At 31.2% G+C, this 17,909-nt stretch overlaps 1 protein-coding gene across 3 annotated transcripts in view; it reads left to right on the top strand.

Moving 5' to 3' along the window:
• The window catches only part of LOC111633848 (DEP domain-containing protein 1B-like), a 50,704-nt gene that overhangs the window by 6,376 nt on the left and 26,419 nt on the right, over positions 1-17,909 (top strand). For 2 of the 3 annotated variants that reach the window (XM_023378483.1, XM_023378482.1), the window contains exons 2-8: positions 34-191; positions 279-392; positions 5,688-5,957; positions 6,032-6,162; positions 6,243-6,290; positions 6,823-6,969; positions 11,205-12,524. In XM_023378483.1, the coding sequence (XP_023234251.1) occupies positions 34-191; positions 279-392; positions 5,688-5,957; positions 6,032-6,162; positions 6,243-6,290; positions 6,823-6,969; positions 11,205-12,524 (2,188 nt within the window). The remainder of the gene's footprint in view (positions 1-33; positions 192-278; positions 393-5,687; positions 5,958-6,031; positions 6,163-6,242; positions 6,291-6,822; positions 6,970-11,204; positions 12,525-17,909) is intronic. The other variant, XM_023378484.1, reaches the window with a different exon arrangement.

Genomic DNA, 17,909 nt, shown 5'->3' with positions numbered 1-17,909 from the left:
AATAAAAAATATTTCATGAAATAATTATTTTAGTGGAATGAAGTAGTAGTTGCTTTCCGTTCTGGTATGCCATTAAGGAAACATCGCAGGCACATGCGTTCATTTGAAAATTGCTTTTCTGCAAGTGAAGCAGTTGATTGGTTACATAATTTTTTAAGGAGAAATCATAGTTTTGGACCAGATGTTACCAGGTATAAATTTAAAAATCTTAAGAAAAAAAAATTAATTTTATACTTAGTGTATAATTAGTTAAAATGAATTAAATTTTGATTTTTCAGGCAGCAAACAGTTCAGTTATTACAAAAATTTATGAAAGCTGGTGTCTTTGAAAGAGTTAAATCAAATTCAAAAGATAATCAAGAAGATTTCAAAGATAACTCACAATTATATAAGTAAGTATTTACATAAATATTAAAATCAATTAATGAAGAAAATGGTACTTATTATATTAATATTTTTAATTTCAATTTTTATTTAAAAATATATATTTTAAGTAATATATATTTCATATATTATGTAAATATTTCAAAGATGAACTATGAATATATTACTGAGTGTGCTATACAGGAAAAAATTTTAATTTGTCAGTATGCAGGTTAGCTAGCAACTACTACAAATTTCCTTACAAACCTCCATTAATAACAAAACAATACTTTTACTGTAGCATTCAATAGCATACTGAATAATATTGAATATCTATAGTCTGGTTATCATTAAATATAATACTAACAATAATTTTTACTTAACTGGAAGAAATATTTAATAGATCAATCAACCAGCTAAAATTATCACTGAAAAGTAATAAAACTTGTGTTTAAAAAATCACTTAGCAGATACTTTAAATTATTTTCCTTTCAAATATATATGTAATGATCTTATATATATATTAAATTATAATATATAATAATTAATGTAAAATATAATAAAATAATTATAATAAATTATCAAAGATTAGTAAAATATTAGTTGTTTAATGATGATTATTATTTTTTTTTAATTCAAAAATCTTATGACTAATTATTTTAATGGCTTTTTTTCTGCTCAATTTTGTTGATTGATTTTAAATAATCAATACTTCCACGATTGTTAGTTTCACTAAAATAATTTCTGGATCAATATTTTTATAGTTTAAAAGATTTGTGGAAGTTGTGAAATTAAATCTACTTAGAGAGCATTTTATAGATATTTATTGTCTTTTAGTTCATACCAATGTAATGGATTTTTAATTAAAATTAATTTGTAAGTTGATAAATTATTATTGAAAATTTGAACAAAGAATATAATATAAAACTATTTTAAATTTTGAAAGAGTATCTTTAAAAACTATTAATTTTTTTTTTTATCTGGGACATAATGGAGATGATAGATATAATCCTATAGTACACATCATGTTAACTTATATATTTTTTTCCTCTCTCTCTCTCTTTCACTCTGTGCATGGTAAGAGTGATTTTTTTCTATACCCATTATGGGTTTGACAAAGTCCACCATGGGATGGCCAGGTGATGAGGAACAGAGTCTGAAATATCTGAGATTGACTGCACATCATAAATTTCTGGAGAGTTGCTTGTCTGGATTTGATCCGATCTTTCCTACAGCAGTAGGTTGATGTCTTAAACACCATGACCATTTAACTGTTTGTTGACTTATAAACTACAATAATGTAAAATATATAAAGTTTATCTGTAAAAAAATTGTGAAAGAAGTTGTCAAAAGTATTCTCAGATAAAGAAATGTAGAGAAAACTTTACAGCATTCCCTCTTTCTCTCCTTTTTTTTTATGAAAAAGTTTTTAAAAAACTTGTACAGTGAGTGATCGGTTAACAAACAGTTCAGATTGTGCAAACAAATCAAACAATGAACACTTTTGCAAAAGATTTTTATGTTCAGATGACAAACACATGTTGTTTAGATAATGAACATCTCACAGAACAAATACAAGAAGAAGCAACACTGCATTTAAGATTTGTAAAACTATATTTTACTGACATCTATGAATGATTTATGGAATGAGACTTTCACAGTTGTATACATAACCTTTCTTGTACTAGTTGATTTTTGTTCTCTGAGTTTTTGTAAGTGCTTTTCTGAACTTTTTATTTAAAAAAATTAATAGTATTTGGGGCTTAAAAAGAGTGGAGTGTCAAGAACTGTATTCACTGTAGAAACTAAGCAAGAGATAATAGCCTGTTATGACTATGAGCAATAACACATGTAAAACTTAGATGCTTTATTTCTGTTTGGGATTGGATACATGAATAACAGCGAGACTTGAACGATGGCGAGACAAATGGGACTACTCTATAACCGGTCTCCCCTCACACTTTTTTCCCCCTTTTTCCATCGAGAAGCATCCTAGTTTTCATATCCCTCACATCCTCCCTACCTTGGTTTTCTGCTTCTAGTGGGAGGACCAATTGGATGGGTTGGTGATGCGCTTCTGATCAGGAAGCCTCAGATGGCATGTCCGGATGTGACCATTGCGGCCAGCGATCAGCTCTTCGATTATGGCTGTTCTCCACATTTGTCTAGACAGCGAGTCTTCCTTAAGAAGAACAAGAGCTCCTTCACAGGGTGATGGCAGTTTTTTCCTGACCTTGCAAATATGATGAAAGCTTAGTAAGTCAAACAGATATTCTTTCTGCCATCATCTCAGAAGCTCTTGGTGATCGACTATTGGTGATGCCACTGTCTCACAAGGTCATGAAGTGTGGGGATGGTTGTTAAGCTCTGGAAGGTCAGTAATTTTTTTTCCTACCAGGAATTGAGAGGGTGTGAGGGCTTCTGATTCTTCAGTGTCATAGTTGTGTACTAGAGGCCTGCTGTTACCCCAATGAGTATGGTAGACATCTGTTCTGCATTTACTAGACTTTTCCCCAGGATCTTGCGGAGGCATCTCTTCACGCTCCTCACCAAGCTGCCTTCTCTACATTGAAGACCCAGGTGATGCCGTGGTGGGCAGAGTAGTGGGCAATCTCTGTGTTAGAAAGTTATTGCCATAGATCGTGCAGTTCTTTGTTGGCTGTGTGGAAGGATTTGGCAAAGTAAATCTTGTGAGGGAGTTTATTCTTTAGTTCTGAATATGCATTCATGTTTTGAGCACAGGATAATTTTATTTCTGTTGTCTCCTTCATATTATTGAGACAAGTTTCTTCCAATTCTTTCTTTAAGTTTTCTAAAGTATTTTGATATTCCGACTTCTCTTTCAATGCTTCTTCTAGTTTAACACATACTTCATTTATTCTAACATCTGCATTCAGTGATTTTTTTAGGTATAGCAATACATCTCGATTCTTGAAGACATTTCAATTCTTTCAGCTTTTGATTTTCAACCTCCTTTTTTATTGATGCCATTATTAGCAGATTTAACAGTGTTTGAGTCTTCTTCAAGTTTTCTTGAAGAAGACTCAAACACAATTTTGGACTTCTGCAAATCATTTTGCTCTTTAATAGATTTAATTGTTGAATCCAATTTTATGATTTCACTTTTTTTTCAGAAAATACTTCTCCAACCTTCAATATGACATTTGCTTGTTCTGCTATTTCTTTATTCTTTTTGGCAAGTTGAATTTCTAAATTTTTCACATTTTCCTTCAGCTTTAATATTGCATTGTCTTGATTGTATTTTGTGGCCTGAGATGTACTAATGGTTGAGGAAGCAAAAACCAGAGCAGATGTTGTGAGTTGGTTGTATGTTGTACAGGTCTGTTAGTTGCGACCGTCATATGGGTCTGAGTTGGATTTGTCTCACATATCAAGATATGATGATTGCATCCACATCATTGTTGTTCAATAAAGATTAAAACAATGGAATTGGTGATATTTCTAAAAAATTTTTTTGTAAATTCTAAAAATAAAAATTATTCTCAGATTAAAAGTATGAGTAAAAACTACTCTACTACTGATTTTGAGCAATTTATATGCTTAAAATCAGTTTGTACAATATTTATATGATAGCGAGCAAATGATTAACAAAATCTTTTTGTTAATCATTTGCTCACTAGTATAAATCGCTCAAAATCGGTTATAAAAGAGTAGTTTTTACTCGTACTTTTAATCTGAGAATAATTTTTATTTTTAGAATTTACAAAAAAAAAAACTTTTTTTTTTCATCCACATCATCGACATGTTAGTTTCTTCATCAGGGGCAGTTGCGAGCAATGTGATTTTGGCCTAAGCACAGAAAACAACAGTTAGTCTTGTGCAGTTTCCCTGCGTGGTCTCTTGGATTTGTTATAAGTGTGCAGTCAGAACTGAAGTGATGGAAGCTGTTGCAGAAGGCATATGGAGGATGGAAGGATCCTCTCCCTTTGGTGTTTCTTCCCATAGACTTATTCCTTCTCTGGACTGCTAGTGACTGCCGTAGCTCGGAATTCTTCTCTTGTGAGAAACTGATCCTGTGGTCCATGGATAATAGCAACAGTAATGATACCGTCTATTTTGTCTCCTACAAGCTTCAGCAATTGTTCCAGGTCTGACTCACTAGTGCTCTTATGATGAGCCTCGATGAGCCATCACTCACACAAGGAATCTGGGAAGGCCTGAAGGATTTTTGGTGTTAGGGTGCATCTGTAGTGGTTAATGGGCTCTCCCAGGGTTTTCAGGACATGCATCCTATTATTGCACTCAATGAAGAGGTTGTTTAGTTTGGCGGCTGTAGGACAGATCAAAGGTTGAAGACTCTTTAAGTAGTCGATGTGTGCCTGAATTATATGGTTCTTATCACTGTATTCTTCAATAATCGTGCCTTGTTCTCAGAATATGTCTCTGCAGTTATGGCAATGCCATCTACTAGGCACTTAGCCTCTCCTTGGAGATATCCCAGAAGGAAGACATGCTTCTCAATGTCTGGTACGTTTGAATCCTTATCAATGGCTGCTGTAAACTGTTCCCAGAAGTGTTGCCATTTAGCAATTTCACCTTCAAATTATTCAAGAATCAAGGTGGGCAACTTAGTGTGAGTGGCTGCCTGTGATTGACTGGGAAGGGAAGGGGAGTCTAGACTGATGGGGCTTACAACAGTCAGGTCGGATGTGGTGTTCCTGCAGTCTAGAACCCGTTGGACTCTAAATACAGCAAGTCTGATGGATCTTTCCCTTTCTTCGCAGGCAGTGGCATTGGTTTCATATTCTGCGTCCTCGAGTTTATCATGATTGGCCTCATCTAGTATCTTTAATTCTCTAAGGCATTCATTCAACATGTCACAGGACAGTTTGATTTTATCAGATGGTGTTAAGTCAGAAGTGGCGTTGATGTTGTCGATTGTCTTTGTTACAGATGTTCTTACGGTATTGCTGAGCATGCTCAATTCTTTATTGGAATTTGAATTTATGTGGGTTGGAGATGTCTTGGACATATTTTGGAGTATCTATTTTGGTCGACAGTGGTGGTTGGGTAACAAAATCAGTTCTGTGAACAATGGAGAAGATGAGGCAATATGGCAGACAAACACACGTTTGTCTGCCATATTGCCTCATCTTGAATATGGTTTATGGTGTCAAAATACACTCCGATGTTAAGCAATGCATATTTGTGTGTATTTTTATTCTAATTAATTATTCGTGTCTTGATAAAATTTATAAACAGTATTTACATAATGGTTTAATGTAAACAAAAACTTTTATGATTTTATTAAATTGTTTGAATAAATATTTTGATATTCATAATAAAAAAAATTATTTTTTCAGATTTTCTTATAATACATTATCAACAAAACAATCACCATTAATTGCATTAATTAGAGCGCCATTGTCTGCATTGAATGTAAATAATTATCCGAAAGTAGATAAACCCAAGAAATTTAATTCTGTGCCATTTTTTTCACATGGTAAATTTGGAATAGAAAATAATAGAGTACAACTTCAGAATGTTGAATGTATACCTGAATGCTATTTTGTAGCAAGAGCACTATCTATAAGAGAAATTGAAAATACTTGGAAAAGTGTCATCATTTCAAGGCAAGATGTTTATTTTAATTAATAGCTATTGTTATTTTATTTTACTTTTTTACATGAATAAATTTCTCAAATAGGCTGCAAGATATATTAAAAGGAAAAGATATTGATGAATTAATTGATAGAAAACTGATTGATGGCCACGTAATTATGCATAATGCTACACGTCTTAGCAAAACAGGTGTTGTGACATTAACAGATAAAACAGGTTAGAGAGATGATTTTTTTTTCTTTTTTAGTTTTCTATTGAAAATGTACAAAATTCATAATCACTGATATTTGCTTCAGATGATCTTCCTCATTGGGTTATGTCTGCAATGAAATGTCTTACTAACTGTAAGTATCTTATATATATCATGATTGTATTTTGAAAAGTATTGTATTTTGTGCATATAATTTATAAGTTATCTATATTTAAAAGACAATTTAGAATAGTTACGGTTATGCAATAGCATATGTTATACATTTAAATTGAAATCATGAAGTCATGCCTCTGGTGCAATGGCTGTTACCATAGACATTAAGTATACAATGGAATACAAAAGTAATGTGAAGATTTTATTTTTGTTCTAGCAACTTTCTGTAAGGTATATACACAAAAATGTCAAGTGTGTAGAGATTAATTTTCACAATTAATTTAAACATAATATTAACATATGTATCTAATTTCAGTAATATGCTTTATTTTTTATTGTTCTTTTCAATTATTTGTGTTTTGAAAAAGTTTCACAAGAGAGAATATAAGAGATCTGCCACAAAATATGAAGGAACAGATCCTTACATAATGATCCATTTAAATATAAAATAATATATCTTTTGTAATTTACTTGTATAATAAAAAAATTTTCATTTATAAAATTTTTTTTAGGGCCAAATGCAAATGGAAGTAGTAGTTGTCTTCCAAATTATCCAGGTTTTGAAATGGATGTTTTTAAGGTTGTTAAAGATTATTTTACTAATATGGGAATTCCTCTTATACCATTTAATTTATATAAACTTTTTATGTATATATTTGGTAAGTATTTTTACTTTTAATTAAGAATTAGAAGAAATTAAATAAAAATTTACAATGAAAATAAAATGACAACTAAAATTGATAATATTGTAATATTATATTTAATATTTTATTTACAGTAAACATTATATAATAAAAATCTTTATGAAAAAATATGGTGCTGTAAATATAAAACAATTTAATTTAATTTGAAATTTTAAATGATAAAATATTGTGTATAGTTTATTTTTATTTAATAACATACTGTAAGGTCTCTTTTTATGCGGATTATTTTTATGCGATTTTGAAGTTGTGCGGTTTGTATTTCATCCAAAAATTTCTTGGACAAACATACATATAGGCTTGTTTAGGAAGCCCGCGTATAGACAGTCTCCAAAAATCGTGGAACGCTCAAAGTTCACTCCATTTGTTCCACTGACATATAACGTTTATGGATGTAAAGGACAGCTAGATCTACCTTAATCGCTTTAGTTCCTAGCAATTTTTGATATAAATGTAATTAAACATAAAAAATACTTAAAACTGAAAAAAACGAAAGAAATGCGTTAATTTTGAAGAAAAAGCTTCAAAGTTTAACTTCCTTTGTCTCGCCCTTCTGTGAAATTTAACACCGATGAGTCATTGTTTACACATCTGGATGACCTTGAACACAGCTGGAGTTGGATTTCCCGGGGCATTCTCATAGACGTCGCGGGAGGACAAGGGTTTAAAGTAGGGTGAACACTAGCTGGCCGTATATTTTTAAATATTTTTAAAAAATTTGGAGACTTAAAAAACATTCCAAAAATTCAAAAAAAAAATTCCAAAATGGCCTTAAGGACCGTGTTTTATGTAACGCTATGTAACCTGCCCGAGTTAACTCGGGCGAGGAACTAAAGGGGTTTTAATTAACTCTTCACATCCAGATGTCAGTGATTTGTTTTTAGAGTGAGCTTTTGCAATTCGGGGATTCCCCTTGTACATGATACCATCGACAAGTCGCTATTACATCATTCTGAGTTTCGCATTGAAAGGTATAAACTGTAATTGTTTTGAAATTAAATTTTATATGAATTTCTTTCAGACATTCGAAGTAATTTATTAAGCAGCCTATTTCTTTTAATTTCTGCAAACTTTTTTATGCGGTTTTAAGTTAATTTTAACTCGTTGTTTTGGTTTTATGCGATTTTAGAAAATTACGGAACGTATCCCTACTTTTTCAAGGCAAGTAAAGTCTTTTTTTATGCGAATTTTTTATATGCGCTTTTCTGTAGAACGTATCCACCGCATAAAACGAGACCTTACAGTACTGTTTTTTAATTAGAATAATAATAATAATAATAATAATCTAGATACAGAGAAGTAAATACATGTACATGGTTATTCATAAGTCCATGAAACATTTTAAAAATTTATTATTCATAAATTACACAACACATATTATATTTTTTTAACATTGAAATAAAGGTAAAGTCTCCAAGTTTTTTATGAACAAATATTCAATGTGTCCATCTTTGCTGATGCAACAGACATCTAGCCAATAATCCATTTTCTTCCTCATTCATGTCAGCATATCACAGTTAAGCAACATTGCTTAACTGTGATAACATTGCTTACTCCACAAGAAGAATTCACCACAGTATTGGCTGCAAGATACCAATTTATATTTCATAGGCTACACTCATAGATTTGCCAAACATGATCCGTGATTTGTTCACTTTGCCTTTCACAACCAGCCTTCATCCTGGAATTTTGCATATCATTTCAACATAGTGTTGTACGAAGGTAGCTCCTTAGGGAATTCTGCTCAAAATCATCATTGTACATTCACAACAGACAAGGTTCCAACACAGAAAATGACTTTTCACATTTATTTAGAGCCGTATTTGCTATTATTGTTTCCTAGTGACAAATCACTGTAACTGTGTTAATATCCTGAAAAAGTTTTATCTTTTATTTCAGTGTTAAAAAATATTGTATCTGTTGTGTAGTTTATGAATACAGGTATCCCTCAGACAATACAGCACTTTTACAACATGATTTTACTCTAACACAGTTTGAGAATTTGTTACAAAATTTCACAGTTTTTAAGTACAAACTCCATTATTCAATATGTTTTTCTTTGAGTAAGCATGCATGTCTCAAATTTGCTCACAGATTTGTATTTGTCCTTTATTTCATATAGCATGGATTTGCTTAATACAACACTTTTTCGGAACATAATTACTAAGTTACATGAGAGAGATCTGTATTAAAATTTTAAAATGTTTTATGGACTTAAAAATAAGCCTGTATTAATTACTAAATAAATATTTTGATTTCTGAAAGATAAATATTACACGATAACAAATCAAAGATTAGTAATGTTAATTACATTTGAAAATTTTTCCTCCCTAACTCTCTATCCTATGGACAAAAAGAAGACTTTATTTTGTGCCCATTGCAAGTTTGGCAGTTCAGACTCCTTGATTACTTTGGCACAGGGCAACCAAGATAATCAAGAAGCCAAACATATCTAGATCAAATTTATAAGGATCCAAATCTTTCAGAGAAATAGATGCACACTTTAACTACTATGACTATTCAGATAATAATTTAAGGAAATTAATATTTATATATAATAGATCATAATTGGATATTTGTTGAATTATATTCTTTATTTATATTGAATTATATTGACCTATTTTCAAATTTTATGCTTTGTTATAATCATTCTTGTCGTCACTATGTATAATTGGATAAAATTGTTCAGGTATATAAAAACAGTGATAGAAATTTCTCTATCCTTGGAAAATTATTTTATTAATGCTTGGCATTAAAATAGTAATAGAATTTTACTGAGAACTATTATTTTTTCATTTTTTTAATTAATTATACATTATTTTATTAGTTGTTATATTAATTTTTTTTACATTTAAAAAGTTTAATTATTTTTTATTTTTATAATTAAAAAGTTTTTAATTATTTTTACTGGTTCATAAACAAAATGATTTCTGACATGAATTCTAAACTTAGTTTTTTTTTTTTTTTTAATCAAAAAGTTATTGATAAAGACATGTTAAGAGAAATTTCTTTAATAAGCATATCTTTGCTGACACATGAAAATCTCATAAGCACCACTATGAGTAAGATAAGTTTTATGTCATAGTTCTGCAGGCCCTTGCAGTATGCATGTTTTGCAAAAACCTTAGAAACATTCAACCAATAGAACTAGCTTAATGTTGCTGAATTCCATATATAATTGGACAGTGCTGAGGAAACCTCATAAATAACTAAATTTTTTTTTTTTTTCTGTTGTTCAGTTTAGTCAATAGTAAATTTAGTAACTACATAATTACAATTTATAATAAACCTTCTTACAGAAAATTCTATGCTGTTATATGAAATATCACTTATTTTTTTGTCATTTCTGTAAATTTGATTTTTAGTACTTACATGGGTTTTCATGTGTCAGTGGCAATATATCATTTCCTCTTTATCTTCTATTATACAAAAAAATTGAAAACAATTTTTGAATGTGTTATTTTGAAAGACACAAGTTAAGCTCATTTATTAAAGCATTATTTGAAGATTAAAAAAATATAATTTATTAAAATTTAGTCTAAATTTAAAATAAGTTTTCTTTCTACTTTAAAAACATTAATTCTTTTACTCCCCTTTGTCTTTAGACTGGGAGTAATGATAGTCAGATAGATTATGATTGTTATTTTTCTTTTTCCTTGCCATTTTCCTTTCTGTAACTTGGAATTTACTTGTCTTTCTTGAAGTTAACTCCTCTTTTATTTATATCTTGCTCAATCATCTCTCTTTACCTTTTTTCTAATCACTTTGTTATTATTTTACTCTCATAGGTGTGTATTGGAAATATCATTCCCACTTCCTTTCATTTATTTATATCATCATAATCTTACTCTATTGATTTGTTTTAGCTTACTTTCTAAGTCTAATATTCCTCTAATCTCTTCACTTTTGAGTTTTCTCTGCTGTGTTTCTCACAAGCTTCATTTTTCTAGTTTGCACTCTACTTATTTTTATTTAGGTCTTTACGATCCTTTAGGCAGATGTTAATTAATATTGTACAAAGTGCTATTTATATATTATCATTTACACTTTCTCAACACTCGTTTATTCCATAAAAATCCACTCAGATTTTGGTATGTAAAAATTAAAATAAGCTCGTGATGTGTTTTTTTATATGAAAAAGTTAAATTTAATTTATATTAATTTTAATAATATATTATAACTTATTATTTCAGAAACTTTGTATTATCAAGCAGAAGAAAATAAAAGTTTAGAGAAGAATAAAGAATTATCAGATAACAATAGTGCAGCTACATTTTCTTCTTTTGAAAATCTGCTAATGAAAAATCCAGTTCAATCTAAAGTAACTACAGATTCAGAACAGAAAACCTCTACACCTTTATATCTAGCAACAGAATTAAATAATGCTCAGATGCCTTCTGAATCATCATCAATGAAACAGTCATGTAATAATAGTGAGAAAATCTGCGATAATAATTGTGCGTTCAATAATTATCCTGAGGATTTTTGTTTTGAAACTGCATTCATTACTGTTAGTCCTGTTACTCGATTGGTTGTGAATTATTCTAAAGAACATGGTTCACAGTCTAGTCTGCACACCTTAACTAGTCAAGCAACATCTGGAATAGAAACTGCTAGCACAATTAGTGCATGTAGTCATGCATATCCTCATCAAAGAAATTTTATGATAAGAACTCCTTCAAATCAATCTTTTCATACAGTTAGATCAGCTAATGACCTCCAAGATTTAACAGCAGCTAATAAATTAAGTTATGTAAATAAAGAAATACAAGAGACTCCAAGATGTAGTTCTGTAGATAATTTAAATCGCTCACTTAGATATTCTGCTAAGAGAAACCAAAATTTGGACTCTCGAACTTTATGTACACTTCCAAGAAAATTAACTACAAGTATTGAGGGCTTTTCAAAAAATACAGAAACTTGTGGAATTAAAGGATATGGAAGTTTAAGACAGTTAAAATATGATTATAAGTTTAAAAAAGAAGAACATGCAAGAAATGTTCAAAATTTATCAAATTGTAAACATGTATCTGGTACTGAGTGTAACAGCAATCCAAAAGCAATTGACAATCAAAGTGATACAACTATGAATTCATATTATACTGCTCATTCGAGTGATGATAATTCCTGGAATACTTGTAAAAATAACACCATAAGAGAATGTTCATTTAATCAAAATTCATATCTTCAAAATAATTCTCTACATCAATCGTCAGAAAGATTAAATCGATCTAAAGAAAGAGATTCTATGAAGGATTCAAGTCGCTCTTCTTCCGATTTTACAGATAATGATAACATTCGGAAAAATGATCATTTCTGGAAGAAACCATCTCTTCAACTTGCTCGTAAGACCATAATTAGTTCTTTAAAAATTCCTGTCTATCGTCCTCCTACCCCTATTTCATGCAGCAAACGGGTTAATCTGAAAAAATCTGAAAATGAAAGCATAAAATTTGTACATGATGAAATTTTGCCTCCTCGTCCAGAACCAGATGGAGAATCTTCTTGTAACTGTATGTTAATCTTTACTAATATTAACCTAAATTAAAAATTATTCAAAATTATTAAAATNAAAAAGAGTGGAGTGTCAAGAACTGTATTCACTGTAGAAACTAAGCAAGAGATAATAGCCTGTTATGACTATGAGCAATAACACATGTAAAACTTAGATGCTTTATTTCTGTTTGGGATTGGATACATGAATAACAGCGAGACTTGAACGATGGCGAGACAAATGGGACTACTCTATAACCGGTCTCCCCTCACACTTTTTTCCCCCTTTTTCCATCGAGAAGCATCCTAGTTTTCATATCCCTCACATCCTCCCTACCTTGGTTTTCTGCTTCTAGTGGGAGGACCAATTGGATGGGTTGGTGATGCGCTTCTGATCAGGAAGCCTCAGATGGCATGTCCGGATGTGACCATTGCGGCCAGCGATCAGCTCTTCGATTATGGCTGTTCTCCACATTTGTCTAGACAGCGAGTCTTCCTTAAGAAGAACAAGAGCTCCTTCACAGGGTGATGGCAGTTTTTTCCTGACCTTGCAAATATGATGAAAGCTTAGTAAGTCAAACAGATATTCTTTCTGCCATCATCTCAGAAGCTCTTGGTGATCGACTATTGGTGATGCCACTGTCTCACAAGGTCATGAAGTGTGGGGATGGTTGTTAAGCTCTGGAAGGTCAGTAATTTTTTTTCCTACCAGGAATTGAGAGGGTGTGAGGGCTTCTGATTCTTCAGTGTCATAGTTGTGTACTAGAGGCCTGCTGTTACCCCAATGAGTATGGTAGACATCTGTTCTGCATTTACTAGACTTTTCCCCAGGATCTTGCGGAGGCATCTCTTCACGCTCCTCACCAAGCTGCCTTCTCTACATTGAAGACCCAGGTGATGCCGTGGTGGGCAGAGTAGTGGGCAATCTCTGTGTTAGAAAGTTATTGCCATAGATCGTGCAGTTCTTTGTTGGCTGTGTGGAAGGATTTGGCAAAGTAAATCTTGTGAGGGAGTTTATTCTTTAGTTCTGAATATGCATTCATGTTTTGAGCACAGGATAATTTTATTTCTGTTGTCTCCTTCATATTATTGAGACAAGTTTCTTCCAATTCTTTCTTTAAGTTTTCTAAAGTATTTTGATATTCCGACTTCTCTTTCAATGCTTCTTCTAGTTTAACACATACTTCATTTATTCTAACATCTGCATTCAGTGATTTTTTTAGGTATAGCAATACATCTCGATTCTTGAAGACATTTCAATTCTTTCAGCTTTTGATTTTCAACCTCCTTTTTTATTGATGCCATTATTAGCAGATTTAACAGTGTTTGAGTCTTCTTCAAGTTTTCTTGAAGAAGACTCAAACACAATTTTGGACTTCTGCAAATCATTTTGCTCTTTAATAGATTTAATTGTTGAATCCAATTTTATGATTTCACTTTTTTTTCAGAAAATACTTCTCCAACCTTCAATATGACATTTGCTTGTTCTGCTATTTCTTTATTCTTTTTGGCAAGTTGAATTTCTAAATTTTTCACATTTTCCTTCAGCTTTAATATTGCATTGTCTTGATTGTATTTTGTGGCCTGAGATGTACTAATGGTTGAGGAAGCAAAAACCAGAGCAGATGTTGTGAGTTGGTTGTATGTTGTACAGGTCTGTTAGTTGCGACCGTCATATGGGTCTGAGTTGGATTTGTCTCACATATCAAGATATGATGATTGCATCCACATCATTGTTGTTCAATAAAGATTAAAACAATGGAATTGGTGATATTTCTAAAAAATTTTTTTGTAAATTCTAAAAATAAAAATTATTCTCAGATTAAAAGTATGAGTAAAAACTACTCTACTACTGATTTTGAGCAATTTATATGCTTAAAATCAGTTTGTACAATATTTATATGATAGCGAGCAAATGATTAACAAAATCTTTTTGTTAATCATTTGCTCACTAGTATAAATCGCTCAAAATCGGTTATAAAAGAGTAGTTTTTACTCGTACTTTTAATCTGAGAATAATTTTTATTTTTAGAATTTACAAAAAAAAAAACTTTTTTTTTTCATCCACATCATCGACATGTTAGTTTCTTCATCAGGGGCAGTTGCGAGCAATGTGATTTTGGCCTAAGCACAGAAAACAACAGTTAGTCTTGTGCAGTTTCCCTGCGTGGTCTCTTGGATTTGTTATAAGTGTGCAGTCAGAACTGAAGTGATGGAAGCTGTTGCAGAAGGCATATGGAGGATGGAAGGATCCTCTCCCTTTGGTGTTTCTTCCCATAGACTTATTCCTTCTCTGGACTGCTAGTGACTGCCGTAGCTCGGAATTCTTCTCTTGTGAGAAACTGATCCTGTGGTCCATGGATAATAGCAACAGTAATGATACCGTCTATTTTGTCTCCTACAAGCTTCAGCAATTGTTCCAGGTCTGACTCACTAGTGCTCTTATGATGAGCCTCGATGAGCCATCACTCACACAAGGAATCTGGGAAGGCCTGAAGGATTTTTGGTGTTAGGGTGCATCTGTAGTGGTTAATGGGCTCTCCCAGGGTTTTCAGGACATGCATCCTATTATTGCACTCAATGAAGAGGTTGTTTAGTTTGGCGGCTGTAGGACAGATCAAAGGTTGAAGACTCTTTAAGTAGTCGATGTGTGCCTGAATTATATGGTTCTTATCACTGTATTCTTCAATAATCGTGCCTTGTTCTCAGAATATGTCTCTGCAGTTATGGCAATGCCATCTACTAGGCACTTAGCCTCTCCTTGGAGATATCCCAGAAGGAAGACATGCTTCTCAATGTCTGGTACGTTTGAATCCTTATCAATGGCTGCTGTAAACTGTTCCCAGAAGTGTTGCCATTTAGCAATTTCACCTTCAAATTATTCAAGAATCAAGGTGGGCAACTTAGTGTGAGTGGCTGCCTGTGATTGACTGGGAAGGGAAGGGGAGTCTAGACTGATGGGGCTTACAGCAGTCAGGTCGGATGTGGTGTTCCTGCAGTCTAGAACCCGTTGGACTCTAAATACAGCAAGTCTGATGGATCTTTCCCTTTCTTCGCAGGCAGTGGCATTGGTTTCATATTCTGCGTCCTCGAGTTTATCATGATTGGCCTCATCTAGTATCTTTAATTCTCTAAGGCATTCATTCAACATGTCACAGGACAGTTTGATTTTATCAGATGGTGTTAAGTCAGAAGTGGCGTTGATGTTGTCGATTGTCTTTGTTACAGATGTTCTTACGGTATTGCTGAGCATGCTCAATTCTTTATTGGAATTTGAATTTATGTGGGTTGGAGATGTCTTGGACATATTTTGGAGTATCTATTTTGGTCGACAGTGGTGGTTGGGTAACAAAATCAGTTCTGTGAACAATGGAGAAGATGAGGCAATATGGCAGACAAACACACGTTTGTCTGCCATATTGCCTCATCTTGAATATGGTTTATGGTGTCAAAATACACTCCGATGTTAAGCAATGCATATTTGTGTGTATTTTTATTCTAATTAATTATTCGTGTCTTGATAAAATTTATAAACAGTATTTACATAATGGTTTAATGTAAACAAAAACTTTTATGATTTTATTAAATTGTTTGAATAAATATTTTGATATTCATAATAAAAAAAATTATTTTTTCAGATTTTCTTATAATACATTATCAACAAAACAATCACCATTAATTGCATTAATTAGAGCGCCATTGTCTGCATTGAATGTAAATAATTATCCGAAAGTAGATAAACCCAAGAAATTTAATTCTGTGCCATTTTTTTCACATGGTAAATTTGGAATAGAAAATAATAGAGTACAACTTCAGAATGTTGAATGTATACCTGAATGCTATTTTGTAGCAAGAGCACTATCTATAAGAGAAATTGAAAATACTTGGAAAAGTGTCATCATTTCAAGGCAAGATGTTTATTTTAATTAATAGCTATTGTTATTTTATTTTACTTTTTTACATGAATAAATTTCTCAAATAGGCTGCAAGATATATTAAAAGGAAAAGATATTGATGAATTAATTGATAGAAAACTGATTGATGGCCACGTAATTATGCATAATGCTACACGTCTTAGCAAAACAGGTGTTGTGACATTAACAGATAAAACAGGTTAGAGAGATGATTTTTTTTTCTTTTTTAGTTTTCTATTGAAAATGTACAAAATTCATAATCACTGATATTTGCTTCAGATGATCTTCCTCATTGGGTTATGTCTGCAATGAAATGTCTTACTAACTGTAAGTATCTTATATATATCATGATTGTATTTTGAAAAGTATTGTATTTTGTGCATATAATTTATAAGTTATCTATATTTAAAAGACAATTTAGAATAGTTACGGTTATGCAATAGCATATGTTATACATTTAAATTGAAATCATGAAGTCATGCCTCTGGTGCAATGGCTGTTACCATAGACATTAAGTATACAATGGAATACAAAAGTAATGTGAAGATTTTATTTTTGTTCTAGCAACTTTCTGTAAGGTATATACACAAAAATGTCAAGTGTGTAGAGATTAATTTTCACAATTAATTTAAACATAATATTAACATATGTATCTAATTTCAGTAATATGCTTTATTTTTTATTGTTCTTTTCAATTATTTGTGTTTTGAAAAAGTTTCACAAGAGAGAATATAAGAGATCTGCCACAAAATATGAAGGAACAGATCCTTACATAATGATCCATTTAAATATAAAATAATATATCTTTTGTAATTTACTTGTATAATAAAAAAATTTTCATTTATAAAATTTTTTTTAGGGCCAAATGCAAATGGAAGTAGTAGTTGTCTTCCAAATTATCCAGGTTTTGAAATGGATGTTTTTAAGGTTGTTAAAGATTATTTTACTAATATGGGAATTCCTCTTATACCATTTAATTTATATAAACTTTTTATGTATATATTTGGTAAGTATTTTTACTTTTAATTAAGAATTAGAAGAAATTAAATAAAAATTTACAATGAAAATAAAATGACAACTAAAATTGATAATATTGTAATATTATATTTAATATTTTATTTACAGTAAACATTATATAATAAAAATCTTTATGAAAAAATATGGTGCTGTAAATATAAAACAATTTAATTTAATTTGAAATTTTAAATGATAAAATATTGTGTATAGTTTATTTTTATTTAATAACATACTGTAAGGTCTCTTTTTATGCGGATTATTTTTATGCGATTTTGAAGTTGTGCGGTTTGTATTTCATCCAAAAATTTCTTGGACAAACATACATATAGGCTTGTTTAGGAAGCCCGCGTATAGACAGTCTCCAAAAATCGTGGAACGCTCAAAGTTCACTCCATTTGTTCCACTGACATATAACGTTTATGGATGTAAAGGACAGCTAGATCTACCTTAATCGCTTTAGTTCCTAGCAATTTT

This window comes from Centruroides sculpturatus, unplaced genomic scaffold (genome assembly GCF_000671375.1).
Source record: "Centruroides sculpturatus isolate CEXI.00-Female unplaced genomic scaffold, Cexi_2.0 scaffold690, whole genome shotgun sequence".
NCBI lineage: Eukaryota > Metazoa > Arthropoda > Arachnida > Scorpiones > Buthidae > Centruroides > Centruroides sculpturatus.
The sequence above is the reverse complement of the archived record's forward strand: the minus strand, read 5'-3'. Positions and strand labels throughout refer to the sequence as shown.